At 42.6% G+C, this 27,862-nt stretch overlaps 1 protein-coding gene across 3 annotated transcripts in view; it reads left to right on the forward strand.

Moving 5' to 3' along the window:
• The window catches only part of usp33 (ubiquitin specific peptidase 33), a 129,921-nt gene that overhangs the window by 63,891 nt on the left and 38,168 nt on the right, over positions 1-27,862 (forward strand). For all 3 annotated transcript variants that reach the window (XM_072273338.1, XM_072273339.1, XM_072273337.1), the window contains exons 17-19: positions 13,705-13,750; positions 18,988-19,168; positions 22,196-22,322. In XM_072273338.1, the coding sequence (XP_072129439.1) occupies positions 13,705-13,750; positions 18,988-19,168; positions 22,196-22,322 (354 nt within the window). The remainder of the gene's footprint in view (positions 1-13,704; positions 13,751-18,987; positions 19,169-22,195; positions 22,323-27,862) is intronic.

A 27,862-nucleotide genomic window follows, 5' to 3' on the forward strand; every position in this document is an offset into this window, starting at 1 on the left:
AGCAAAGACGAGCAATCTTGTAGTGATTTTTTAAAATAACTAATTAAACTAAAGCTAGCAATGTAACGGTCTAATTAGTGATCAAATAACATAATAAAGAAATTAACAGTCAACAAGAGTATCATCAGCAGTTGCCTCGAATTCAACTAGACTAAACAACCTGAAGACAAAGCGTCAATGTGTAACTATGCTCATTCCCTTCTACCCGCCTCAACCCTACTAGATGGGCCAAAGGGCCATTTCTGTGCAGTACTTCTCTAACCCATGTGAAAAAGTACCCATAATAAACGCACAACACAAAATACAATATAGACAGACAGAAAATAGATGCGCAGCGTTGTGCAAGTTGTTGTTGTGACACCACTCAACCAGCCAATCTAATCATGTTAATTAGAAATTATGAAGAGAAACCCCATATGGTTGTTCCTTTAGACGTGTAAACTTTTTTTTTAAATGAAGGCTATCCAAAAATATGCAAGCATAGACTGTGAGAATAATAAGAAGAGCTTCTTCCCCTCTATCATCGAATTTCTGAATGGACAATAAACACATGAACACTACCTCACTGCTTTTACTCTCTCTCTACACTTCTTATTTATTTTTTAATGTGTACTTACTTTTGTAAAGGGGAAGCATCCACATGGAGTAATACAAAGACAGTAAATGCATTTCTGTACAACCAATTCAATTGATCAATCATGCAGTCTGTTACAAGGTTTTGTGACAAGTGAGGTTTATCGTCATTTTAGATATATATATATATATATATATATATATATATATAAAACATAAGTAATGTATACAGAAACGAGACAACGTTTCTTTGAATCAGGATGTAAAACACATAACACCTATGAAGTTAAGGATGAAATCTACAGATCTACTGATGAATCACACATACGTAACAAACTAAAGTGTATCAATGTTAAATATTGTAAGGTACAGAATAGATTAACCAGTGACACTTCGAATCTGATGCAGCCGTAGTTCAGAAGCCTGATGACCTGGGGGAAGAAATTACTTCCCATCCTGACTGTTCCTGCTTTTATGCATTGTAGTCTTTTGCCTAATGGTAAAAAGTCAAAGAGGATGCTGGATGGATGGGTTGGTATTAGTATTAATAATAATACTAACAGCCCTGCGTATACAGCACTCCTGATAAACGTCCCCGATGGATGGTAGGGAGACCCTATGATCTTCTCCGCTGTTCTCACAGTCCATTGTCGGGACTTCAGGTCCAATGCTTGACGTCCCATACCAGATGGAGATGCAACTTGCCAGGATGCTCTCAATGGAGCTCCTGTAAAATGTAGTTAGGATGAGGGCTATGAGCCTTGCTTGCCTTAACCTTCTTCGGAAGTGGAGGCGTTGCTGCGCCGCCTTATTCAGGGAGCTGATGTTAAGGGACCAGGTGAGGTCATCCGCGATGTGAACTCCCAGGAAATTGGTCCACTTAACTTTCTCTACAGAGGAGCTGTGTATTCGCAGAGGGGATGGTTCAACTACACCTTCCTGAAGTCCACAATGATTTAACCATAGAACCATAGAAACTACAGCACAGAAACAGGCCTTTTGGCCCTTCTTGGCTGTGCCGAACCATTTTCTGCCAAGTCCCACTGACCTGCACACAGACCATATCCCTCCATACCCCTCCCATCCATGTATCTGTCCAATTTATTCTTAAATGTTAAAAAAGAACCCGCATTTACCACCTTGTCTGGCAGCTCATTCCATACTCCACCACTCTCTGTGTGAAGAAGCCCCCACTAATGTTCCCTTTAAACTTCTCCCCCCTCACCGTTAACCCATGTCCTCTGGTTTTTTTCTCCCCTTGCCTCAGTGGAAAAAGCCTGCTTGCATTCACTCTATCTATACCCATCATAATCTTATATACCTCTATCAAATCTCCCCTCATTCTTCTACGCTCCAGGGAATAAAGTCCTAACCTATTCAATCTTTCTCTGTAACTGAGTTTCTCAAGTCCCGGCAACAACCTTGTAAACCTTCTCTGCACTCTTTCAACCTTATTTATATCCTTCCTGTAATTTGGTGACCAAAACTGAACACAATACTCCAGATTTGGCCTCACCAATGCCTTATACAACCTCATCATAACATTCCAGCTCTTATACTCAATACTTCGATTAATAAAGGCCAATGTACCAAAAGCTCTCTTTACGACCCTATCTACCTGTGACGCCACTTTTAGGGAATTTTGTATCTGTATTCCCAGATCCTTCTGTTCCACTGCACTCCTCAGTGCCTTACCATTAACCCTGTATGTTCTACCTTGGTTTGTCCTTCCAATGTGCAATACCTCACACTTGTCTGCATTAAACTCCATCTGCCATTTTTCAGCCCATTTTTCCAGCTGGTCCAAGTCCCTCTGCAGGCTCTGAAAACCTTCCTCGCTGTCTACTACACCTCCAATCTTTGTATCATCAGCAAATTTGCTGATCCAATTTACCACATTATCATCCAGATCATTGATATAGATGACAAATAACAATGGACCCAGCACTGATCCCTGTGGCACACCACTAGTCACAGGCCTCCACTCGGAGAAGCAATTCTCTACTGCCACTCTTTGGCTTCTTCCATTGAGCCAACGTCTGATCCAATTTACCACCTTTGCATGTATACCTAGCGACTGAATTTTCCTAACTAACCTCCCATGCGGGACCTTGTCAAAGGCCTTACTAAAGTCCATGTAGACAATATCCACTGCCTTCCCTTCATCCACTTTCCTGGTAACCTTCTCGAAAAACTCCAATAGATTGGTCAAACATGACCTGCCACGCACAAAGCCATGTTGACTCTCCCTAATAAGTCCCTGTCTATCCAAATGCTTGTAGATTCTGTCTCTTAGTACTCCCTCCAATAACTTACCTACTACCGACGTTAAACTTACCGGCCTATAATTTCCCGGATTACTTTTCGATCCTTTTTTAAACAACTGAACAACATGAGCCACTCTCCAATCCTCCGGCACCTCACCTGTAGACAGCGACATTTTAAATATTTCTGCCAGGGCCCCTGCAATTTCAACACCAGTCTCCTTCGAGGTCCGAGGGAACACCCTGTCAGGTCCCGGGGATTTATCCACTTTAATTTTCCTCAAGACAGCAAGGACCTCCTCCTTTTCGATCTGTACAATTTCCATGATCTCACTACTTGTTTCCCCTAATTCCATAGACCTCATGCCAATTTCCTTAGTAAATACAGACGCAAAAAACCTATTTAAGATCTCCCCCATTTCCTTTGGTTCCGCACATAGGCGATCACTCTGATCTTCAAGAGAACCAATTTTATCCCTTACAATCCTTTTGCTCTTAATATACCTGTAAAAGCTCTTTAGATTATCCTTCACTTTGACTGCCAATGCAACCTCATGTCTTCTTTTAGCCCTCCTGATTTCTTTCTTAAGTATTTTCTTGCACTTCTTATACTCCTCAAGCACCTTATTTACTCCCTGCTTCCTATACATGTCATACAACTCTCTTTCCTTCTTTATCAGAGCTGCAATATCCCTTGAGAACCAAGGTTCCTTATTCCTATTCACTTTGCCTTTAATCCTGACAGGAACATACAAATTCTGCACTCTCAAAATTTCTCCTTTGAAGGCTTCCCACCTACCGATCACATCCTTGCCGGAGAACAACCTGTCCCAATCCACGCTTTTTAGATCCTTTCTCATTTCTTCAAATTTGGCCTTCTTCCAGTTAAGAACCTCAACCCTAGGACCAGATCTATCCTTGTCCATGATCAAGTTGAAACTAATGGTGTTATGATCACTGGAACCAAAGTGCTCCCCTACACAGACTTCCGTCACTTGTCCTAACTCGTTTCCTAACAGGAGATCCAATATTGCATCCCCTCTAGTTGGTCCTTCTATATATTGATTTAGAAAACTTTCCTGAACGCATTTTACAAACTCTAAACCATCTAGACCCCTAACAGTATGGGAGTCCCAAGCAATATATGGAAAATTAAAATCCCCTACCACCACAACTTTATGTTTCCTGCAGTTGCTTGCTATTTCCCTGCAGATTTGCTCTTCCAATTCTCGTTGACTATTGGGTGGTCTGTAATACAATCCCACTAATGTGGCCATACCTTTCCTGTTTCTCAGCTCCACCCATAAGGACTCAGTAGACAAGCCCTCTAATCTGTCCTGGCTGAGCACTGCTGTAATATTTTCCCTAACAAGCAATGCTACTCCCCCACCTTTCATTCCTCTGCCTCGATCACATCTGAAACATCGGAACCCTGGAATATTAAGCTGCCAGTCCTGCCCCTCCTGTAGCCAAGTTTCACTAATTGCTATAACGTCATAATTCCACGTGTCAATCCACGCCCTCAACTCATCCCTGCAATACTCCTAGCATTGAAATATATACACCTCAGAAGATTTTTACCACCATTCACAACCTTTCTATTAGCGGATTTGCTTGAACTTTTAACAACATTTATTTTCACCCCAGCTACACTGTCAGCTCTGGCACTCTGGTTCCCATCCCTCTGCAAATCTAGTTTGAAGCCTCTCCAACAGCATTAACAAACCTCCCTGAAAGGATATTGGTCCCCTTGATCTTTTCCACGTTCAGGCTTGGGTTGTTCTTCTCACACCAATCCATCAGCTGCTCCACTTCCTCTCTATACTCCGTCTCAGCCTCATTCTTGATGAGGCCAACCACTGTTGTGTCATCCACAAACTTGATAGCGTGGTTTGAACTTGACCGTGTTATCAAGTTTGTGAATGATTCACCAGTGTGACACGGTCACGTGTCAGCAGTGTGAACAGCAGCAGACCGAGCACACAGCCTTGGAAAGCGCCAGCGCTTAGCATAATGGGATGAGAGACTTTGCTGCCTGCACAGACTGACTGTTGCCTTACTTTTAAGTCCAGTATCCAATTGCAGAGGGAGGTATTGAGACCCAGTGAGGACAGTTTCCCCACCAGCTTTTGGGGTATAATGGTGTTGAACACCAAACTGAAGTCTATAAACAGCAGACTGGCATATGAGACCTCATTTTTCAGTTGGGACAGGATAGAGTGGAGGAGAGAGGCTATTGCATCATCAGTGGATCAATTTGAGTGATCAATGAACTGGAAAGGGTCCAATCTAGTCGGGAGAAAGGCCTTAATGTGCTCCTTGACCAGCCGCTCAAAGCATTTCATCATAGTTGATGTTAATGCCACCGGAAGATAGTCGTTTAGGTAGGATGCTATCGCTCCCTTTGGCACTGGAATAATGGTTGCCACCTTGTAGACTGAGGGGAAATATATCGGTCAGCTGGGCTGCGCAGTCTTTCAGAACCCAACCTGGTATGTTATTGTGTCCTGCAGCTTTGAGTGGGTTGACTGTGGCCAGGGTCTTCCTCATCTCAGCTTCAGCCAGATGGAGTGTCTGCTCTCCTGGAGGGAGGGGTTCCTTTCTCACCAGCACTTTGTTCTGTGCATAGAATACATTCAGCCTCTCAGGGAGTGAAGCATTCTGGTCACCGATTCACAGGGTGGACTTGTAGTCTGCTGCCAGTCTGCTGTTTATAGCCTCTGGATTCCCAGCCACATGCGCCTTGTGTCTCTGGGATCACAGAAGTGACTGTAAATTTTCTGAGAATGCTCCCATTTCGCCTTTCTGATGGAGTGGAAAAGCACAGTTTTTGAGAGCTATCCCTGTGAGCTGTCACGTCTGCCTATTTCAAAGCAGCACCAGAATCCCTCAGCCTGACACAGACCTTTGTAGTAAGCCATGCTGCTGATTTGCCCTCACCCGCATGTGTTTTGTGATGCTAACAGTATACTGCTCTATGTAGCTGGTCACAGAATCCACATATTTCTCAATGTTAGCATGGTTGTCATAGGTAGCAGCCTTGCTGAACATTTTCTGTTCTTATTATCAAAGCAGTCCTGTAGTGCAAAGATTGCACCCTCAGGCCTGGTTTTCATCACCTTTAGAATTGGTTTGACCCGTTTTGATCACTGGTCTGTATGCAGGAATTAACATCACAGATAAGTGATCTGAGATCACTTGTACAGTGGAAGCAATGACCAGAGTATCAGCACTGCAGCAACAGCAAAATAAAGCTGATAGATTTTCAAGAAAGGTACAGAGATCATTTAAAGAAAATAGTGTCGGAACTACCACTGTATATGATTTAAATAAACAGAAAGACAAGTTACTGAAGTTTTATAGTGACAGTGACATTCTACATTTATTCCAATAAGTCATTTACCATGTGTTTGATTCGGTTCATTTGAAGCTGTATATTTTTATGTTTTATTGGAATGTTTTTGTTGGAAATAAATTTTTTTCTTGTCATTATTCCCTAAACAATACAGTATAACAACTATTTACATAGCAGTTACATGGTATTAGGTATTATAAGTAAACTAGAGATGATTTAATACAGGAGGATGTGCGTAGGTTTGGTGCGCTGCCAGGTCCTAAAGTCCACCGCATTGAGACAGATTAAATAAGGGACTTGAGCATACGTGTTTTTTGGTATCAGGGGTGGGGGGGGGGGTGGGTTCTGAAATCCAAAAAATTCTATATTCCAAAATGCAACTGGCCCCAAGGATTTCGGGTAAGGCACTGTGGACCTGTATTCCTGAGAGAGGGATGAGTGTAAATTGGGTATTTAAAAAGTTACAAAATCTATACAGTAATGGAAACAAACTGTATTATCTTTTTTCCACAAATGTTTTAATTGATGGGATACAGCATGACTCCAGCTAGTTATTCAAAAAAAACCATGGTTTGATGCAGGGCAGTGTAGCAGTTAGCGCATTGCTTTACAGTCCCAGCCAGTGATTACCGATTGGGGTTCAGTTCCTGCCACTGTCTGTAAGGAGTTTGTGCATTCTGCCTGTGTCGGTTTCCTCTGTGTACTCTACTTTACTACTACGCTCCAAAGATACATGGTTAGAGTAAGGATTGGTGAGTTGTGGGCATGCTATGTTGGCACTGGAAGTGTGGCGACACTTGCACACTGCAATTCTCACTGATTCGATTTGATGCAAACAACGCATTTCACTGTATGTACATGTGACAGATGAAGCAAAAGCCAGAGCACTTTTATATAACTAAGGTTTTCTGGAGCACTTTGGAGGTTGGCTAATGGTGTGTGTCGACAGAAAAGCAGATTATTGATTTAAGACTGCAGCCATTGATTGGGACTGAGCAGCAGTAAACTGAACTTTGGCAAGAGATAACAGGGGAAGGGTCTTTGACATTCACAAGGTGAAAAAAGGACCCTGTATATGTAAATGATCTGTACAAGAAGATAATAGTTCAGAGAGGCAAAAGAATATTTTAGCACCCATATCAGGAAGACGTACAGATACAGTACACTCAGTTATCACTTTATTAGCTAACCTCCTGTAGCTAATAAAGTGTCCACTGAGTATATGTTCGTGTTCTTCTGCTGTCGCTCATCCATTCCAAGGTTCAACATATAGTGCATTCAGAGGTGCTCTTCTGCACATCACTGTTGTAATGCGTGGTTATTTGGGTTACTGACATCTTCCTGCCAGTTTGAACCAGTCTGACCATTCTCTTCTGACCTTTCTCTAACAAGGCATTTTCATCCACTGAACTGACACTCACTGGGTGTTTTTTTTTGTATTTTGCACTATTCTTTGTAAACTCTATATACTGGTATGCATTAAAATTCCAGGAAATCAGCAGTTTCTGAGGTACTCAAACCACCCTGTATGGCAGCAACAATCATTCCATGGTCAGAGTCTCTTAGATCACATTTCTTTCCCATTCTGATATTTGGTCTGAACAACAACTGAACCTCTTAACCATGTCTACATGCTTTTATGCCTTGAGTTGCTGCCACATGATTGATTAATTAAATATTTGCATTAACAAGCAGGTGTACCAAATAAAGTGGCCACTGAGTGTAGTTAACTTCTAGATAGCAGTGGAGAAATGAGATTAAGCACTGAATTGATCTTTAAGTTTGTTGATGATGCCACTGTTATTGTCCAGACCAACAGTGATGAGATAGAGCACAGGAAACAAATCATGAACCTTGTGCCATGGTGTCAGAACAACAACCCAGTCCTTCAGTAAGATATAAATGTTCGTTTTGATTTAAGGAACCTGGGGATGGTTGGGAGGGTGAACACAATGCTGTCCTCATCAGCGGAGCTGCCGTAGAGATGGTCAACAGCACAACTTTCCTTTGCATCCATATCGCAACAACCTGTTCTGCTCCCATTACACTGCAGTGATTAGGAAGGGGCGGCACAGTGCTGTAGCAGCTAGCATATTGCTGTTATAGCACCAGTGACCTGGGTTCAATTCCCACCACTGTAGGAAGTTTGTGCGCTTTCCTCCTGACCATTAGGTATCTTCCAGAGCGCCAGGTTCTCCCCATGTTCCAGAACACGTACGGGATAGTAGGCTACTTGTTCACACGCATGCATTTGGGCAGTGCAGGTACATTGGGCCAGAAGGGCCTGTTACCATGCTGTTGTATCTTTAAATTAAAGAATCACTGCCTGGGCATCCAAGACGATTTGGCATATCTGCGAGTATTCTCTCAAACCTCTATAGATGTGATATAAAATGTATCCTGATGGGTTGTATGTCAATCTGGTGTGGCAGTTACTCTGCCCTCAACTAAAGTAACCTGCAGTGGGTGGTAAACACAGGCCAGTCCATTACAGGCTTGTCACTTCCTTCCATCCAGTTCATTTTAACAATACATTGTTTCATGTACGCTTGTAGATTCTGTTGTGTATTTAATCTTTCAGTAATATTTGATTAATTTTGTATATAAATTATTTGCTTATGCATTCTTATTCATTTCAATAATTCATTACAGGTTATATACAAATGCGTGAACTGCATACGTCATCATGCTACCGTATAATATGTGTGTTCCTCCCTTAAAAGTAAACTAGAAGTTAGACCCGCATTCCTGGACTCCCATGTCTTCCTTTGAATTAGTTTAATGTTTTGAAATTACAAAACATAACATTGGCGGTGAGGTATTTTTAAAATAAATCTGATAAGGGAATCAACCTACTGAAGCTCAGCATGAAGTTTGGGCTTAAAAAAAACAGCGAGAGGCTTTTGAGTTGCAAAAGGCAGTGCAATATGTGTTCTTTGGAAGGCAAGACATGTTTGAGATTTTTTTTTAAGTTAGAAAACGGAAGAATTCATGAGTTCATAAATAGTACTGAGTGATAATCATTTAAAAAAAAGAGCAGAAATGGCTGGCTGGAAAGATTGATATGTTTGATTGCTCAATGGGTATTTGGCTCATGAATACTGAGCTAATTCAACAATATTTTGTAGCGAATGAAGTAGCCAATGAGAAATGAATACCAATTTTGCTGAATGCATTGGGTTTAAAGCCATAAAGGCTCCAACCAAACCAGCAGAAATTACCTTTATTGATATTGTCAAAGTTGTGCAGGAACATTTAGAACCAAACCCATCATTTATTGCAGAACACTTTCAGTTTCATAAGCAGAATCAAAAGGAAGGGGGGTCCATTTCTGTGTACGTGACTGAATTGAAGCGATTGTCTGAATATTGACAGTTTGGTAATAGGCTTAATAATACACTAAGATCACTTAGTTTGTGGAATTTTACAAGAAAATATTCAAAAATGGCTCCTAACTGAAGCACAACTTACATTTAAAAGAGCAGTTGAAATTGCTGTTTCAATGGAAACCACAGACAGAGATGCAATTGAGTTGGAGTCAGCAATGAAAGTGAGCGTGAACAAAATTACAAAGTCTAAACAGAAACCGGCCTGGCCAGACAAATTGTGTTGCAGCAGGAACTCTCGTTCTCCAAACAAATGTAAGTTTAAAGGTTAAACGTGTAGAAAATGCAATAAAGTAGGACTTGTACAAAGAGCATGTTGTGCAGATAAAAATAAGTGAACTGCTCAGAGATGAGAAAAAGATAAAAAGTCACATTGCTGTTTCAAAGACAGCACTAATCTGCAGACTGTTGATGAAAAATTTGATAATGATGAGAGTGATGCTAGGCTGGGTTCCCTTGAGAGTTACAATGTGAAAATTAACAATAAACAAGCAATATGGCTTATGGCAGAAGTGAATGGCAAATTAATTTAAATGGAATTGGACTCTGGTTTGGCTGTTTCAGTGATTCCACAAAATGAATCTGAGAAGCGTTTCAAAAATACTGCAGATATCCAACAAAGAACTTATACTGAAGAAAAAATAGCTTCTGTGGGAATGATGTTCATGACAGTGAAATACAATAACTAACAAGTCAATTGAGCTTGTATATGGTAAAAACAGGAGGGCCAGTGTCGTGGGGACATGATTGGCTGAGACAACTACAACTTGATTGGAGATCTAAACACAGTTTGCATACCATAACCCCTGCAATGAAGCCAACTGAAAGAGAATTAAGAAAGGAACTGGACGATGCCACAGCTGTCTCCATGCCAAACACCATGAGCTGTTGCCCAAAAGAGTACAAAGAGGTGTTGGTGCCGATCTCTGTGCTTCTGGATGGAAAGTATATTGGACCAAGGAAGGACCATGCTGCTCAGAGGAAGCAGGAAACTGGTGAAAGCTGTGGTCCAACTACAATATTTTTTATTGGTGACTTATCTTAATCAGGCAGTTACTTGTGAATGTGGCTTGGCTTTAATCTGGAAGAGAGTTGCAAGAATTTGGCTTTTGTGAGTATAAGGTATCAGAATCTGCTGTTTAAGATTATTGCTTGAACTTCAAGTAGGAGGCAAAAAGCTACTTGTAAAAGTAGATGCAAAGACCAAACCCAGCTAGATGAGTAGAAGACCATAAAGAAAGGAGTCGATGGAGATACAAAAACAGAGGATTCATCAGATGATGTTGTGGGTGAGGAAACAAAGAGGAGAGATCAGATCATGAAGGGAGCAATAGAAGAATTAACAAGAAAGATACTCCAGTGAACTAAATGCACCTTCCCAATATCAAGAAGCACAAACTAGAAGAAGAAAAAGGAAGAAAAAGAGATTTCTACAATCTCAGTCATCTCCTACAACCACCATGGAGGAGGCCCCAAAACCTGAGATTGTTTCACGGCCACAAGTCTCACTTGCCGAGCCAAGTGATCCCCCTTGTCTGGAAAGACTTTATCCCACGTGAGTAAGAAATCCTCCACAACGACCGTCTTTAAGCCTGAATGGGATCATTTAAAAATTAACTGTGCTGTATATAGTAGTTGTTTTATATGGTACACTGTTTATATAGTTGAGACAAATTCTCTTTTGAGTTGGAGCTTATAACTAAGCGGTGAGGAGTGTTGTGTATTTGATGTTTCAGTAATATTTGAATAATCTTGTATATACTATATTGTTGGATTGTTTACTTGTTTAAATATTCATTTTGGGTTATATTTATAAATACGTGAATTGCATATATCATCATGTTTCCAGGTGATATGTGTGTGTGTCCCTTAAAAGTAAACTCGAAGTTAGACCCGCATTCCTGGACTCCTGTGTCTTCCTTTGAATTAGTTTAATGCTTTGAAGTTGCAAAACATGAAAGATTCATCAAGGATGCCTGCCACCTTGGCCATTCCTTTTTCTCTCTTCTACCTTCCAGGAGAAGATACAGGAGCTTGAAAGCCCGGATGTCCAGACTTAAGAACAGGTTTACCCCCACTGCTATTAGACTTCTGAAATAATCACCTCTTTTACATCCTCTTACTGGTGGTGCTGCTATGTTTAAGTAGTTTTAGTTCACCCTTTCTTGGTTATTTCGTCTTTGTCACTGCTTTATTCCTTTTAGCACTATTTCAGATTGCACAACAATCTTTGCGTCATTCTGCTGTTTAGCACTCATTGCTGTATTTAATGTTACTGTGTGCACTGTTTACACTGAGTTCCTCATGAAAAGGAATTTTATTGCTGCTGTATATAGTAAGCTAATTGAAGCCATTGTTTAAAAATACAGTTGGTAAGGTGGCATCTGTGGAGGTAAAATCATAGTCGACGCTTTGAGTCAAAAAGTCCTGATGCACTATTGAGACCCAATCTCTTTGCTTCCAAGGATGCTGCCTGACCTACTGAGTACTTCCAGCAGCTTTTTTTCACACCTGAAATCCCAGCATCTGCAGTTTCTTGGTGAAGAGGAGCAAGATGTTTTGTCGCAATTGTATTCTGGTTTTGCGGGTTTTGAGGTGACTAATGTAGGAAACTATAGGTTCTCCCATAGGTAGGAATTGCCTGGCATTAGTTTGTGAGGTGATGGACTTCTTCCATTGTACATGTTGAGTTTCTGTGTACTCCTGATCCATGGATTCAATGTTTTCAAAATAATCCTGAATGTTGCCTCTCTGCTTTGAGCTTGAGTCAGTAAATACAGAAGTTTGTTTGTTTGTTGATTTATTTTGAGATACAGCGTGGAATAGTCCCTTTTGGCCCTTTAAGCCACACCACCAGGAACCTACTGATTTAACCCTTGCCCAAAGACCAATTAACCTACTAACTGGTACGCCCTTTGACTGGGAAGAAACAGGAGCATCTGGAGGAAGCACATTCGTTCACGGGGAGGGCAAACGAGCCCCTTATAGATGATGTCCGAATTGAACTTCAAGCTCCGATGCCCTGAGCTGTAATAGCGTTGTACTAGCTACTACGCTAACGTGTGCATGTTGCGTTTTTTACCCAGAGAAACTGTGGCTACATCCCTGAAGCACCAGCTCCATTCATCTTTACCTACCACAGAGCTCAGAGTTTCAGGTGTACAGTGTTAGGCAAGCCAATGATGTGGCTTCCTCAGAGAGCTAACCATGTATTATGGCCAAGTGGTTAAGGTGTTCGACTAGTGACCTGAAATTTGTGAGTTCGAGCCCCAGCTGAGGCAATGTGTTGTGTCCTTGAGCAAGGCACTTCACCACACATTGCTCTGCGACGACACCAGTGCCAAGCTGTATGCGTCCTAATGCCCTTCCTTTGTTCAACATCGGTGTCGTGGAGAGGGGAGACTTGTAGCATGGGCAACTGCCGGTCTTCAATACAACCTTGCCCAGGCCTGCGCCCTGGAGAGTGAAGACTTTCCAGGCGCAGGTCCATGGTCCCGCAAGACTAACGGATGCCTTAAGTATAGATTGATTATGAATGGACCATCTGGGAGAGTTAACCTTTCTTGTCCATATTCATCTCGCCCATAGTTTGGAAAATAGCAAATAACTCCTTCAGTGTTTTAATGGATAAACAGTACTGCAGCTATAAGCAACACACACAAAATTCTGGAGGAGCTCATCAAGTCAGGCAGCATTTATGGAGGGGAATAAACAGTTGCTGTTTCAGACCTGGATAATTCATCAGGACTCAGCCCAAAGGGCCAACTGTTTATTCCCCTCCATAGATGCTGCCTGACTTGCTGAGCTCCTCTAGCATTTTGTGTGTTGCTCGAGATTTCCAGCATGTGCAGAACCTCTTGAATCTGAGGCAATAAGGCCTGTGAGGCTGAGGTGATTAAACACGTTACTCAGGTTGCTGGGAGTCTTGCACATAATGACAGTGGTGCGGTACAGGGAATATCTGTGTGCTCCTCCAATGAGTTGAATTGTCTGGATAAGTAAGTTGTGAATTTTGCCTCGGGGAAATTAAATGGTTGATGGCGTTCACTGGAAGGTGGATTGTATATTGTCTGTGGGAAATATAATTACTTTTGTTTCCTTACCCAGCATTTTCTTGTACTTCTAGGTTGAGAAATGGTGTAAAATTCTGCAAAGTGCTAATGTTACCCGAGGTATGTACCACTGCAGTAAGTCTATTGTTACTTGGAATTTTATGTTTCCACTAGCTAAATAACCTTCTGGGTGTTTCAACAATTCAATTATTCTGTGGAATTCTGAGATGGTACTTTTAATCTCCTGCTTTGCATTTGGTTTAGAGCTTTATACAATTTATCCATTTTTTTGTTTGAGGATCTAGGTATTGCTGGCAAGACCAGCATATATTGCCCAACCCTAACTGACCTTCAGAAAGTGATGGTGCATTGCCTCTGCCACCCTTCTTGTGAGGTTTTCCCACAGTTCTGTTGCCCTGAGGCAGATCTAGGATCCAGGGCCAGTGGTGCTGAAGGAACAGGAACTTATTTGGAATTCAGGATAGTGTGCAACTTAGAGTGGAACCAGCAGATGGCGATGTGTCCATGAGTCTGTCGTCCTTGTCCTAGATGACAGGGGCAGCAGGTTTGTTCATGGTACACATTGAAACCATTGTTCTGCTTGATGGAGCCAAATGGTCTTGAGCACAATGGCTCTTGGAATTGCACTCATCCAGACATGCGAAGTGTATTCCTCCATATCCCAGACTTAATGGAAATGGTGGAAAGACAACGCTGTGTCTGGAGATGAGCCATTTGTTGCAGGATACCTTCTAACTTGCTCTTTAGGCATGGTATTAATAGTGATCCCCTAATTTTTTTACGTTACGGAAGTCAATGATGCTGTTACCTTGGATCATCAAGGCTCGATGGTTAGATGCTGTCTTTTTGAAGATGGACACTGACACTTTAGTGGCACTAATGTTACTTGCAACTCATCAGCCCATAGCTAAAGCGGCGTCTAGATGTTTCTGCATACAGGCACAGACTGTCTTATATTTTGAAGATTACCAATGGAATTCAGCGTTATGTAATCATCAACAAACATTCCCCCTCTGATTTTCCAATGGACGGAAAGGTGTTGATGAATGGCAATGGGCAATGACCTGAAGAACCAGTATCGGGGCAATTGAATGCTTGACCTCCAATACTCCTGACCATCTCTCTTTTGTATGTAATATATTTTCAACCATTGGAGATCTTCCCCCTTGATACCTGTTAATTTCCATCAGATTAGAATTCTTTGAGGTCAAGTATAGTCACACATACCTCACTTGTGTGATTCAGCTCTTTGGTCTGTATTTGGAACCACAGCGTGGTAATGTCTAGAGCTGAGTGGTTCTGGCAAAACTCAAATCAAATTCTGACGAAGAGCTTCTGACCTGAACCATAGACTGCTTCTCTGATCTTGCATGTTATTGTTTACCTGTAGATGTTAGTTTATTCTGCATTGTTAGTTTTAACTGTTCTTCCTCATGCACTGTGTAATGATTCTAAAGTTCTAAGTAAATTTTGTTTTTAGAGTACATACATGTCACCACATACAACCCTGAGGGATTCTTCTTCCTGCTGGCATTCTCAGCAAATCTATAGAACAGTAGCTATTAAACAGGATCAATGATTATATTAGATTAGATTATGAGGACACTCAGTCCTCGTTTATTGTCATTTAGAAATGCATGCATTAAGAACTGATACAATATTCCTTCAGAGTGATATCACAAAAAAAAACAGGACAAACCAAAGACTAACACTGACAAGACCACATAATTATAGCATTTAGTTACAGCAGTGCAAAGCAATACCATAATTTGATAAAGAGCAGACCATGGGCACGGTAAAAAAAAAAGTCTCAAAGTTCCGATCGACTCCCGATAGAAGCTCTCCCTGCCATAAACCTCCAGGCACTGACAACTGCCGATGCTTTGGAAGCACCTGACCACAGCCGACTCTGAGTCCATCCGAAAACTTGGAGCCTCCGACCAGCCCTCCAACACGAGCACCATCTCTGCCGAGCGCTTCAACCCCGCCCCGGCCACCGAGCAACAAGCAAAGCCGAGGTCTCGGAGCCTTCTCCTCTGGAGATGCTGGATCACACAGTAGCAACGGCAGCAAAGAAGGCATTTCAGAAGTTTCTCCAGATGTTCCTCCGTGCTCTCATGTCTGTCTCCATCAAATCAGGATTGTGCACAGCACCCTACTTGACAGATAACAGATATCATTCACCGGAGTGGCCACTGCGTGCTGTGTCACGCCGCCATCTTCTCCTCCTCCAATGAAAAACAAACTCTGCAAATATAAGTAAATAGCAATAAATAATGAGTATGAAATAACAAGATAAAGAGTCCTTAATGTGAAATCATCGGTTGTGAGAACATCAGAAATAGAATGAGTGTAGTTATCCCCTTTTATTCAAGAGCCTGATGGTTGAGGGGTAGTAACTGTTCTTGCAAGTCTGTGGTGCGAGTCCTGAGGCATTTCTACCCGATAGCAGCAGCGAGAAAAGAGTATGCTGTGGGTGATGAGGATCTTTGATGATGGATGCTGCTTTTCCATGGCAATGTTTCATGTAGATGTGCTCAATCAGTTGATCTATTTGAGCAGTATGCAAGCCAAGGTTTTCACTGTGTTGAACTGCCTCTATTAGAGGACTTTAGGTTCAGACCCAGGGAATAATTGTCAAACACAATTATTAAAATTATGTCGACTGCACCTCTTCCTACAGATGCTGCCTGGCCTGCTGCGTTCACCAGCAACTTTGATGTGTGTTGCTTGAATTTCCAGCATCTGCAGAATTCCTGTTGTTTGTATTAAAATTACATACTGTTTATCAGCAAGCTTTCGTCACTCAGTTGAACTACAGAGTTCTGCTCACAGAGCTTGGGAAAATCTGCAAATCCAGTGAGCACCTGAGTTCTGTCTGAGCTGCTGTTATACATCTGTTATCAGATACATACTTTGATGAGGGTACACAGAGCAGCTTTCTCATGCAAGAAACACTTCTTTGTTCATACATTATTTTCACAGCACAACTTGTAAAGCTGCCAATAAGTCAGTTAGGTTTTAGCCCTTTTAATTCTGCATATAATTCCTCAACTGTACTTAAGTACGTCACCATCATTATGTGCTGTGTTAAATGACATGGGTGACCATGATCTCATGACCGTGATTGTTTTTGGCAAATATTTTACATTACCTCTTCTGAGTAGTGTCTTTACAAGATGGGTGACCCCAGCCATTATGAGTACTCTTCAGAGCTTGTCTGCCTGGTGTCCGTGGTTGCATACCCAAGACTTGTGATGTGCACCAACTGCTCATATGACCACCTACCACCTGCTCCCAAGGCTTCACATGGCCCTGATTGGGGGGCTAAGCAGGTGCTACACTTGCCCAAGGGTAACCTGCAGGCTAGCAAGACAAGAATGACTTGCATCTCCTTTGGTAGAGACATATCTCTGCCCCGCCACCCAATACCTTGACACACTTCACCATAATAAAAAAATTTCCAGTATCTGCAATTATTTTGGTTTTTCACAGCAGTGATTGAATTATTGATGAGTGAAGGGTTACTTGATATCATCACTGACAAACCTTGCCATCACTTTGCTGCTGTTTAGCTAATGACCTTGGAGTTATATTTTTTTTGCCTGATAGCCACTTAATTGTCCACCACTATCTGTGAATCGATGCAGCATGACCAGTATTTCAAACTGATTGCTTAAGGTATAAGATCACTTGGCTCTCCCTATTCCATTTTGTTTTTCTATGTCTAGCACATCTGCATCCCTGTGGTGCATCTTGACTCAGTTAACTTCTCAGTTTTAGTTGCGCTGCTTCTGCCATGTGGTTCTGCGCTTCTCCTGAAACCAGGATCAATTCTTGGCAGTGCTTCTCGTGCTGCATCATTTCATTTCAGTACCCTGAGGCTTCTGTTGGTCAGGGTCAACTATGGATGTTGTGTCCTAGTTGTCTAGACACACAAGCCAGGGCAGTACAATAGGAGAACAAGGTGTATCCATGTAGCAGGCTCCCCCTCTCCATGCATCTGATGAATCCAAAGCAGAGACTGATACAATTTGGCACCAGCAGTGTCGCAAAGTCTACTGGTCAGGACTGCTTTAGGGACTCCAGCTCCAGATTTTTCCCTTAGGGTTTACAGCTGAAGCCTTCTCCATGAGTGAGATAGCTGCAAGGGAGCAGAGGTTTGAGATCAGAACTTTTCTTCTCCTAGATGAGCTGCCAACCAATGCTTATGAGGTCCATCTGCCCGGATCAACTGGCTTTAAGGCTCCAGTAACCTGCCTTTGCCCTTCTCCTGTCAGTAGAAGTTGTTCCATTGGGCTTAGTAGCTAAGCCACAATTAAGTTGGTGAGGTTGAGGTCAATCAGATTCAGTCACTACCTGGCTCTGAACCAGTTTTTTCCATAGATGCTGCCTTGCCTGCTGAGTTCTTCCAGCATTTTGTGTGTACAGTCTGGTAGCCATTTGTGTTCGGAGTCAGTCATAAGTGGTTCTACCCTTGCTGCTGCTTCCAAATACTTTTCAACATGGAGGCACAATGATACATCAACTGAAGGTGGACGATCGGTAATAAAGGGGAAGGTTCCTTTGGCCATGTTTGATCAGATGCCATCCCTGACTTCATGAAATCTGGAATCAATATTGAGAGCTCTCAGAGCTACTTCTGACTGCCTGTACACTAATGCTAATCTGAAACCCACCTCCGGTGGCTGCGGCTGGCAGAACCAGACAGACCCTGGGATTGTTATGAAGGAGTTTAGCCTGTTGTCCATAAGGTATGATTCTATAAGTAAAACTACTTCAGGCTGTTGCTCGAGCCATCTGTGAGACAGTTTTCCAGTCTAGGTACAAGTTTTGTTTGTGAATTGGATTTTGCAAGGTTTCTTGCTGAGTTGTAATTGCAGGAATATACTTGCATTAAAAGGTGGACGCAGGGGCTCCCTTGTTTGCTCCCAGAGTTGCTCCACAGGTCAAAAAGTCTAACACTCAGCCACTAATCTGGGGCAGTTCTCCAGCTTGATACTTTAGTGGTTTGGGTACTGAAGCATATTGGAAATCAGAAATATCAATATTGATTTCCATGAATTCCCATTGCAAATTAGATAATGGAGGTTGATCATTATCCATCCTGCTGGTAAAATCTTGTTTGTGGTGGTACTCACACTTGAGTTGAAAGTCATGGTTTCATACCCCACTCCAAGATGTAAAAAAGTAATTGAGATCACCTCGGTTTATGGGATCATAGTTTGGAGTGTGTCTTTCATAATTAGTTCCTTAAGTAATTCAGTTTTTAAATTAATGAATTGTAATTGAAGATTTTGAAAGATAAAATCATAATTGCACATTTTTGTTTGTAGATTTTATGCATTCATTTGAAGCGATTCAGACACGAACTCATGTTTTCCACCAAAATCAACAACCATGTGTCATTCCCATTGGAAGGACTTGACCTTCAGCCTTTCCTTGCTAAAGACAGCCCTTCTCAAATCACAACGTATGAACTTTTATCGGTTATCTGCCATCATGGTACAGCCAGTTGTGAGTATACTTGTTTGAGATTTCAGTATGATATTTTAAAGCCACAATGGAGCTGTAGTATTTTTGGAAAAAATAATATAATTGTTTTAAATCAACATATGGAGTACGAACCACTCATGCTTAAAAGCCTCTGAGTACTCCATGAAGAGTAATAATTTATCACATTATTTTGGTCTATATTTTGCTCCTGCCGTTTCTGTTTACAGATCATTGATGTAGAATGATAGTTGCATTTTAAAATTTTTTTAATCCAAGTTAATGTCTTTTAAATGTAAGCACAAGAAAGTTTGCAGATGCTGGGAATCCAAAGTAACACACACAAAATGCTGGAGAAATTCAGCAGGTCAGGCAGCATCTATGGAAATGAATAGATAGTCGACGTTTCAGGCTGAGACTCTTCTTTGGGAGGGTTAAATGTTTCTTTCTGCAGCTAGCTAATGAAGTAAATCTAAAAATTAGATATTGCTAACCAGGATTTCTTTGTCCAGCATTGTCTTTGATTTCCCCTTTGCATTATACCATGGTTCAGAGGTGGTGAACTTCAGACTGGCACAGGGGTGCCACACGGTTCCAATGACTTTCATTTAATCCTGGTCTCCAGTACTAACTATGTGAAGCATCACTGTCTGGGATGGAGAGGCTACTGCTCAGGACTGAAAGAAGCTGCAGAGGGTCTTAAATTTGGTCGGTTCCATCTCGGGCACTAGCCTACAAAATACCCAGGGCACTTTCAGAAAGGCAGCGTCCATTATTAAGGATCTCCAGCACCCAGGGCATGCCCTTTTCTCACTGTTACCATCAGTAACAGCTTCTTCCCCTCTACCACCTGATTCCTAAATAGACATTGAACCCATGAACACTACCTCACTTTTTTAATATATGTTTTTGCACGATTTTTAATCTATTCAATATATGTAGATTGTAATTAATTTACTTGTTTATTTTTTTTTCCCGTGTTATGTATTGCATTGAATTGCTGCTGTTAAGTTAACAAATTTCACGACACATGCCGGTGATAGTAAACCTGGTTCTGATTCTGATTGCTCATTCTCCCTTAGACAGACATTGCCAGGACTTGAGGATCTGAGTTAAAAGGAAAAGCTGAATAAGTTAGGACTTTATTCCCTGGAGTGCAGATGAATAAGGGGGAGAACTTAAAGAGGAATACCCAATTATGAGGGATATACATAGGGTAGATGAGGCTCATCAGCCATGGTTGGCAGCTCATCTAGGAGAAGGAAAACTCTGAACAATCTTTGCTGCCTTGCAGCTATACCCACTCATGGGGAAGGCTTCGGGAGTGACCTCTGCAGGAAAAATGTGGAGCTGGAGCCTTACGTTAAGTTCAACACTGATTACAACTCCTGCATCGCTCCTGGTGCCAAACCGTATCAGCCTCTGCCATTCCTTTGGGTTCATCAGAAGCATGGAGACGGGGAGCTTGCTACAAGAGCAGCAGCTTGCTCTCCATATTGTACTGCCCTGGCTTACATACCTAGATAGCCAGGACGCAACATCCATGGTTGACCCTGTCCAATGGAGGCCTCAGTGAAAGCATGCAGGTCTTTCCTCTCTCAGGCTGGGTGAGACTAGAACTAGAGGACATAGATTTAGGGCAAAAGGTGAAATGTTCAAGTGGAATCTGAGGCAAAACTTCACTCAGGGTGTTGAGAATGTCGAATGAACTGACAGCAAAGTAGCGGATGTGGGTTCAGTTGTAACGTTAAGAGAAGTTTGCATAAGTACATGGATGAGAGAGGTATGGCCGATTCTGATTCAGTTGCAGGTTGATGGGACTTGGCAGAAGACTGGTCCAGCATGGACTGGATGGACCAAAGGGCCCGTTTCTGTGTAGTGGTTTTCTATGATCATGTGGGTTTCCCTCCAGGTGCCCTGGTTTCTTCCCAGATCCCAAAGATAGGCTCATTTGCAGGTTAACTGGTTACTGTAATTGCTCCTGGTGTGTAGGTGGATGGGTGGAATTAATGAGCACATGAAGGTAGGTTGCAGCCAAGCATATTTAGGCATCCTAAATGGTAGTAATGTGGTTTGGACTTTGGTAGGTTCTTCAATGTGGAGGATCCATCTTCGGAACTGCCCTGGAATTATGGACAGGCAACAAAGTCATGCCCCACAGCTACAAAAGCCATCTGAATTTTTTTTTAAATTCCATGTCTCTAACAGTTGGGGACATAAACATTATTGTAATTGAAGTAAATGATCAGTAGTTACACCACATAAGAATAATTTAAAACATTGTTCAGGAGGTCTGTTCAAAAGTTTGATAACAGCAGGATAGAAGCTTTTTTGAGAATAGTGTTTTCAGGCTTTTGTACCTTCTGCCCAATGGGATGGGGGGGGGGGGGAAATGAGAATGTCCAGGGCGGATGGGATAGTTGATTATGCTGGCTGCTTTACTGAGGCAGCGAGAAGTATAGAGTGAGTACTTAGATGGGAAACTGGTTCCTTTGTTTTATTAAGTGCAATCGTGAACAATAGCCAGATCAGAAATGTAGAGTGCATAGTTTTCTCTGGGTGCTTCAGTTTCCTCTGTTAGTCCAAAGACGTACTGGTTATTGTGTTTTATGGTCATTGTAAATTGTCCCATGATTAGGCTAGGTTTAAATCAGGGGCTTCTGGGTAGCTTGGTTCAAAGGGCTTGAAGGGCCTACTCCACACTGTGTCTCAATAAATAAATAAATTTATTAAAGCGGTAAATATAACCAAGACAGATGAAGGCAAGGGATATGTTTTTAATCATAGTCGCTGAATTTCTATATCTCTTAATTCCTCTCCTTGGATCTCAGGGAGAATAGAGAATTGAGCTTTTACTTGCCACGTGTGGAAAATTGTTACCAAATTCATAAGTATGCAGGAGTCCTGGTCATATTCCCTACGTACTAATAGTAAACGCTAAGCCAGTGGCCAAGGAGGCTTATTTAATAGTGCTTTTCTCAGTGTACCTAATTTTAAGATTGCTAAGCGTTTGCTCCAGTTTAGATTTCTCACTTTGTTTTCTCACTACAGGTGGCCATTACACTGCTTTTTGTCTAAATGAGCTGAATGGTCGATGGTATGAGTTTGATGACCAAACTGTGTCGGAAGTGTCTGAGTCGACTGTGCAGAATGCAGAGGCTTATGTGTTGTTCTACAGGTAACTTCCTATTCTTAATGAAAGCCATTGGCTTTTGTTTTCAGTGGAAAGGTGCATGAAATGTAGCGGTTAGCACTATGCTATTACATCTCGGGACATCTCAATTCAGAGTTCAATTCCGGTGGGGGGGTGGGGGGCTTGATAAAGGTGTTTAAAATATTGAGGGGGATTGATAGAGTTGACATGGTTAGACTTTTTCCGTTGAGAGTGGGGAAGATTCAAACAAGAGAACATGAGTTGAGAGTTAGAGGACAAAAGTTTAGGGGTAACATGAGGGGGAACTTCTTTACTGAGAGTGGTAGCTGTGTGGAATGAGCTTCCAGCAGAAGTGGTTGAGGCAGGTTCTATGTTGTCGTTTAAAGTTAAATTGGATAGATATATGGACAAGAAAGGAATTTAGGTTTATGGGCTGAGTGCAGGTCAGTGGGACTAGGAGAGGGTAAGAGTTCGGCATGAACTAGAAGGCCGAGATGGCCTGTTTCCGTGCTGTAATTGTTATATGGTTATAAGGAATCTCCTACTCATGGAATGCATGGGGTTTTTCCAGGTCCTGCGATTTCCTCCCATAATCCAGGGATGTCCCAAGTAAGTTAATTGACCAGTGTAAATTGTTCCATGATTAGGAATATATTGGGGTTGTTGGGTGGTGTGGCTCATTGTATCTCTAAATAAAAAAATAAATTAAAATAAATAAAATTGTGGCCTCATGAAAGACCAATCCAACATTTCCCCAGCCCTTGTCCCCAATAGGAAGTGTCAATTTTGGCCTTTAGAGCACAAAGTTTTGGATGGAGCCACCTTGTATCATCCTCCATGATTTTGTGACAATGGACCTGGTTATAACACTTAAACATAGTACAAGGTCCTTTAGCCCATGATGTTGTACCAACCTTTTAACCTGCTCTAAGAGCAATCTAATCCTTCCCTCCTACATAGCCTTCCATTTTTCTATCATTTACGTGCCTAAGACATTGTTAAATGCCTCTAATGTACAGGACTGCAAATGTCATAGGTACATATATGTAGTTAGAGTGCCTAAGACTTTTGTACAGTACTACAGTAATTTCATGTCTTGCACTGTACTGCTGTCGCAAACAAAGAATTAATTTCATGACATGTGAGTGATCACAAACCCAATTCTGATACAGATTTCTATTGTGGACTGAGAATGGGAAGTAGGAAGGAAGCGGCGGGGGGGGGAGCAGGAAGCACCAGAGAGACATTCTGTAATGATCAATAAACCAACTGTCTGGAATCAAATGGCCTTGCCTGGTGTCTCAGGGCTGGGTGTGTCGGCACCTGCGCCCCCTCCGTCATCCCTGGCACTCTTCTGCCACCTGTCCCACACCCCTGCCGCAGTGCGCCACCCTCACCATTCTCAACATCCTTCGCTTCTGCGAGATTTAGAAACACACTGTCTGCTCCACGTTAACAAATACAGTACTATGCAAAAGTCTTAGGCACCCTAACTGTATACTGTATAAGTGCCGAAGACTTTTGCAGAGTACTGTGTCTGTCACTACCAATATCCTTGGCAGGGTGTTCTATGGTTAGTATGGGCACTTTCCTTTCTATGCTGCCAAATTAAGTTCCACCGTCTGTGTTCCCTAGCTATGCCTGCCTCTTCGTTGGTTATGTGGAACACTCTGTGCTCCAAAGCTATTCTGGTACTGCTCCCCAACTTTTCCTTCGGTACATTGACGACTACATTGGTGCTTCTTCCTGCACGCATGCTGAGCTCGTCAATTTCATCGACTTTACTTCTAACTTCCACCCAGCCCTCAAATTCACTTGGTCTATCTCGGACACTTCTCTCCCCTTTCTCGATCTCTCGGTCTCCATCTCTGGAGACAGACTGTCCACTGACATCTTCTACGAGCCCACTGACTCTCATAACTACCTCAACTATACCTCTTCCCACCCCGCCATATGCAAAAATCCCATTCCCTATTCCCCGTTCCTCCGCCTCCGCCGCATCTGCTCCAAGGATGAGGTTTTCCATTCCAGAACATCTCAAATGTCCTCTTTCTTTAAGGATCGTGGTTTCCCTTCTGCTGTCATCAATGATGCCCTCACCGGCATCTCCTCCATTTCCCGCACTTCGGCTCTCACCCCATCCTCCCGCAACCACAACAGGGACAGAGTTCCCCCTGTCCTCACCTACCACCCCACCATCCTCCGGATCCAGCACTTTATCCTCCGCAACTTCCGCCACCTTCAACAGGACCCCAACACTAAGCACATCTTTCCCTTTCCACCCCTCTCCGCCTTCCGCAGGGATCGGTCCCTCCGCGACTCCCTGGTCCACACGTCCATCCCCACGGATCTCCCACCTGGCACTTATCCCTGTAAGCGCAAGTGCTACACCTGTCCCTACACCTCATCTCTTGCCACCATTCAGGGCCCCAAACAGTACTTCCAAGTGAGGCAACACTTGTGAGTCTGTTGGGGTCATCTATTGCATCTGGTGCTCCCGGTGCGGCCTCCTCTACATCGGTGAAACCCGACGCAGATTGGGGGACCGCTTCGTCGAGCACCTCCGCTCCGTCCGCCAAAACAGACAGGATCTCCCAGTAGCCACCCACTTCAACTCTGCTTCCCATTGGGATATGTCCATACATAATTGTATAAGGGCTAAGAGAGTTGTAAAAGAGCGCCTGAAGGCTTTGTGTGTCAATGCAAGGAGCATTTGTAACAAGGTGGATGAATTGAAAGTGCAGATTGTTATTAATGATTATGATATAGTTGGGATCACAGAGACATGGCTCCAGGCTGACCAAGGATGGGAGCTCAACGTTCAGGGATATTCAATGTTCAGGAGGGATAGACATGAAAGAAAAGGAGGTGGGGTGGCATTGCTGGTTAAAGATGAGATTAATGCAATAGAAAGGAAGGACATAAGCCGGGAAGATGTGGAATCGATATGGGTAGAGCTGCGTAACACTAAGGGGCAGAAAACGCTGGTGGGAGTTGTGTACAGGCCACCTAACAGTAGTAGTGAGGTCAGAGATGGTATTAAACAGGAAATTAGAAATGTGTGCAATAAAGGAACAGCAGTTATAATGGGTGACTTCAATCTACATGTAGATTGGGTGAACCAAATTGGTAAAGGTGCTGAGGAAGAGGATTTCTTGGAATGTATGCGGGATGGTTTTTTGAACCAACATGTCGAGGAACCAACTAGAGAGCAGGCTATTCTAGACTGGGTTTTAAAAAAATGAGGAAGGGTTAATTAGCAATCTTGTCGTGAGAGGCCCCTTGGGTAAGAGTGACCATAATATGGTGGAATTCTTCATTAAGATGGAGAGTGACATAGTTAATTCAGAAACAAAGGTTCTGAACTTAAAGAGGGGTAACTTTGAAGGTATGAGACGTGAATTAGCTAAGATAGACTGGCAAATGACACTTAAAGGATTGATGGTGGATATGCAATGGCAAGCATTTAAGGATTGCATGGATGAACTACAACAATTGTTCATCCCAGTTTGGTAAAAGAATAAATCAAGGAAGGTAGTGCACCTGTGGCTGACAAGAGAAATTAGGGATAGTATCAATTCCAAAGAAGAAGCATACAAATTAGCCAGAAAAAGTGGCTTATCTGAGGACTGGGAGAAATTCAGAGTTCAGCAGAGGAGGGCAAAGGGCTTAATTAGGAAGGGGAAAAAAGATTATGAGAGAAAACTGGCAGGGAACATAAAAACTGACTGTAAAAGCTTTTATAGGTATGTAAAAAGGAAAAGACTGGTAAAGACAAATGTAGGTCCCCTACAGACAGAAACAGGTGAATTGATTATGGGGAGCAAGGACATGGCAGACCAATTGAATAATTACTTTGGTTCTGTCTTCACTAAGGAGGACATAAATAATCTTCCAGAAATAGTAGGGGACAGAGGGTCCAGTGAGATGGAGGAACTGAGCGAAATACATGTTAGTAGGGAAGTGGTGTTGGGTAAATTGAAGGGATTAAAGGCAGATAAATCCCCAGGGCCAGATGGTCTGCATCCCAGAGTGCTAAAGGAAGTAGCCCAAGAAATAGTGGATGCATTAGTGATAATTTTTCAAAACTCGTTAGATTCTGGACTAGTTCCTGAGGATTGGAGGGTGGCTAATGTAACCCCACTTTTTAAAAAAGGAGGGAGAGAGAAACCAGGGAATTATAGACCGGTTAGCCTAACGTCGGTGGTGGGGAAACTGCTGGAGTCAGTTATCAAAGATGTGATAACAGCACATTTGGAAAGCGGTGAAATGATCGGACAAAGTCAGCATGGATTTGCGAAAGGAAAATTATGTCTGACGAATCTCATAGAATTTTTTGAGGATGTAACTAGTAGAGTGGATAGGGGAGAACCAGTGGATGTGGTATATTTGGATTTTCAAAAGGCTTTTGACAAGGTCCCACACAGGAGATTAGTGTGCAAACTTAAAGCACACGGTATTGGGGGTAAGGTATTGATGTGGATAGAGAATTGGTTAGCAGACAGGAAGCAAAGAGTGGGAATAAACGGGACCTTTTCAGAATGGCAGGCAGTGACTAGTGGGGTACCGCAAGGCTCAGTGCTGGGACCCCAGTTGCTTACAATATATATTAATGACTTGGATGAGGGAATTAAATGCAGCATCTCCAAGTTTGCGGATGATACAAAGCTGGGCGGCAGTGTTAGCTGTGAGGAGGATGCTAAGAGGATGCAGGGTGACTTGGATAGGTTGGGTGAGTGGGCAAATTCATGGCAGATGCAATTTAATGTGGATAAATGTGAAGTTATCCACTTTGGTGGCAAAAATAGGAAAACAGATTATTATCTGAATGGTGGCCGATTAGGAAAAGGGGAGGTGCAACGAGACCTGGGTGTCATTATACACCAGTCATTGAAAGTGGGCATGCAGGTACAGCAGGCGGTGAAAAAGGCGAATGGTATGCTGGCATTTATAGCGAGAGGATTCAAGTACAGGAGCAGGGAGGTACTACTGCAGTTGTACAAGGCCTTGGTGAGACTACACCTGGAGTATTATGTGCAGTTTTGGTCCCCTAATCTGAGGAAAGACATCCTTGCCATAGAGGGAGTACAAAGAAGGTTCACCAGATTGATTCCTGGGATGGCAGGACTTTCATATGAAGAAAGACTGGATGAACTGGGCTTGTACTCGTTGGAATTTAGAAGATTGAGGGGGGATCTGATTGAAACGTATAAAATCCTAAAGGGATTGGACAGGCTAGATGCAGGAAGATTGTTCCCGATGTTTGGGAAGTCCAGAACGAGGGGTCACAGTTTGAGGATAAAGGGGAAGCCTTTTAGGACCAAGATTAGGAAAAACTTCTTCACACAGAGAGTGGTGAATCTGTGGAATTCTCTGCCACAGGAAACAGTTGAGGCCAGTTCATTGGCTATATTTAAGAGGGAGTTAGATATGGCCCTTGTGGCTACGGGGATCAGGGGGTATGGAGGGAAGGCTGCTGCAGGGTTCTGAGTTGGATGATCAGCCATGATCATGATAAATGGCGGTGCAGGCTCGAAGGGCCGAATGGCCTACTCCTGCACCTA

This window comes from Mobula birostris, chromosome 12, assembly GCF_030028105.1.
Source record: "Mobula birostris isolate sMobBir1 chromosome 12, sMobBir1.hap1, whole genome shotgun sequence".
Classification (NCBI taxonomy): domain Eukaryota; kingdom Metazoa; phylum Chordata; class Chondrichthyes; order Myliobatiformes; family Myliobatidae; genus Mobula; species Mobula birostris.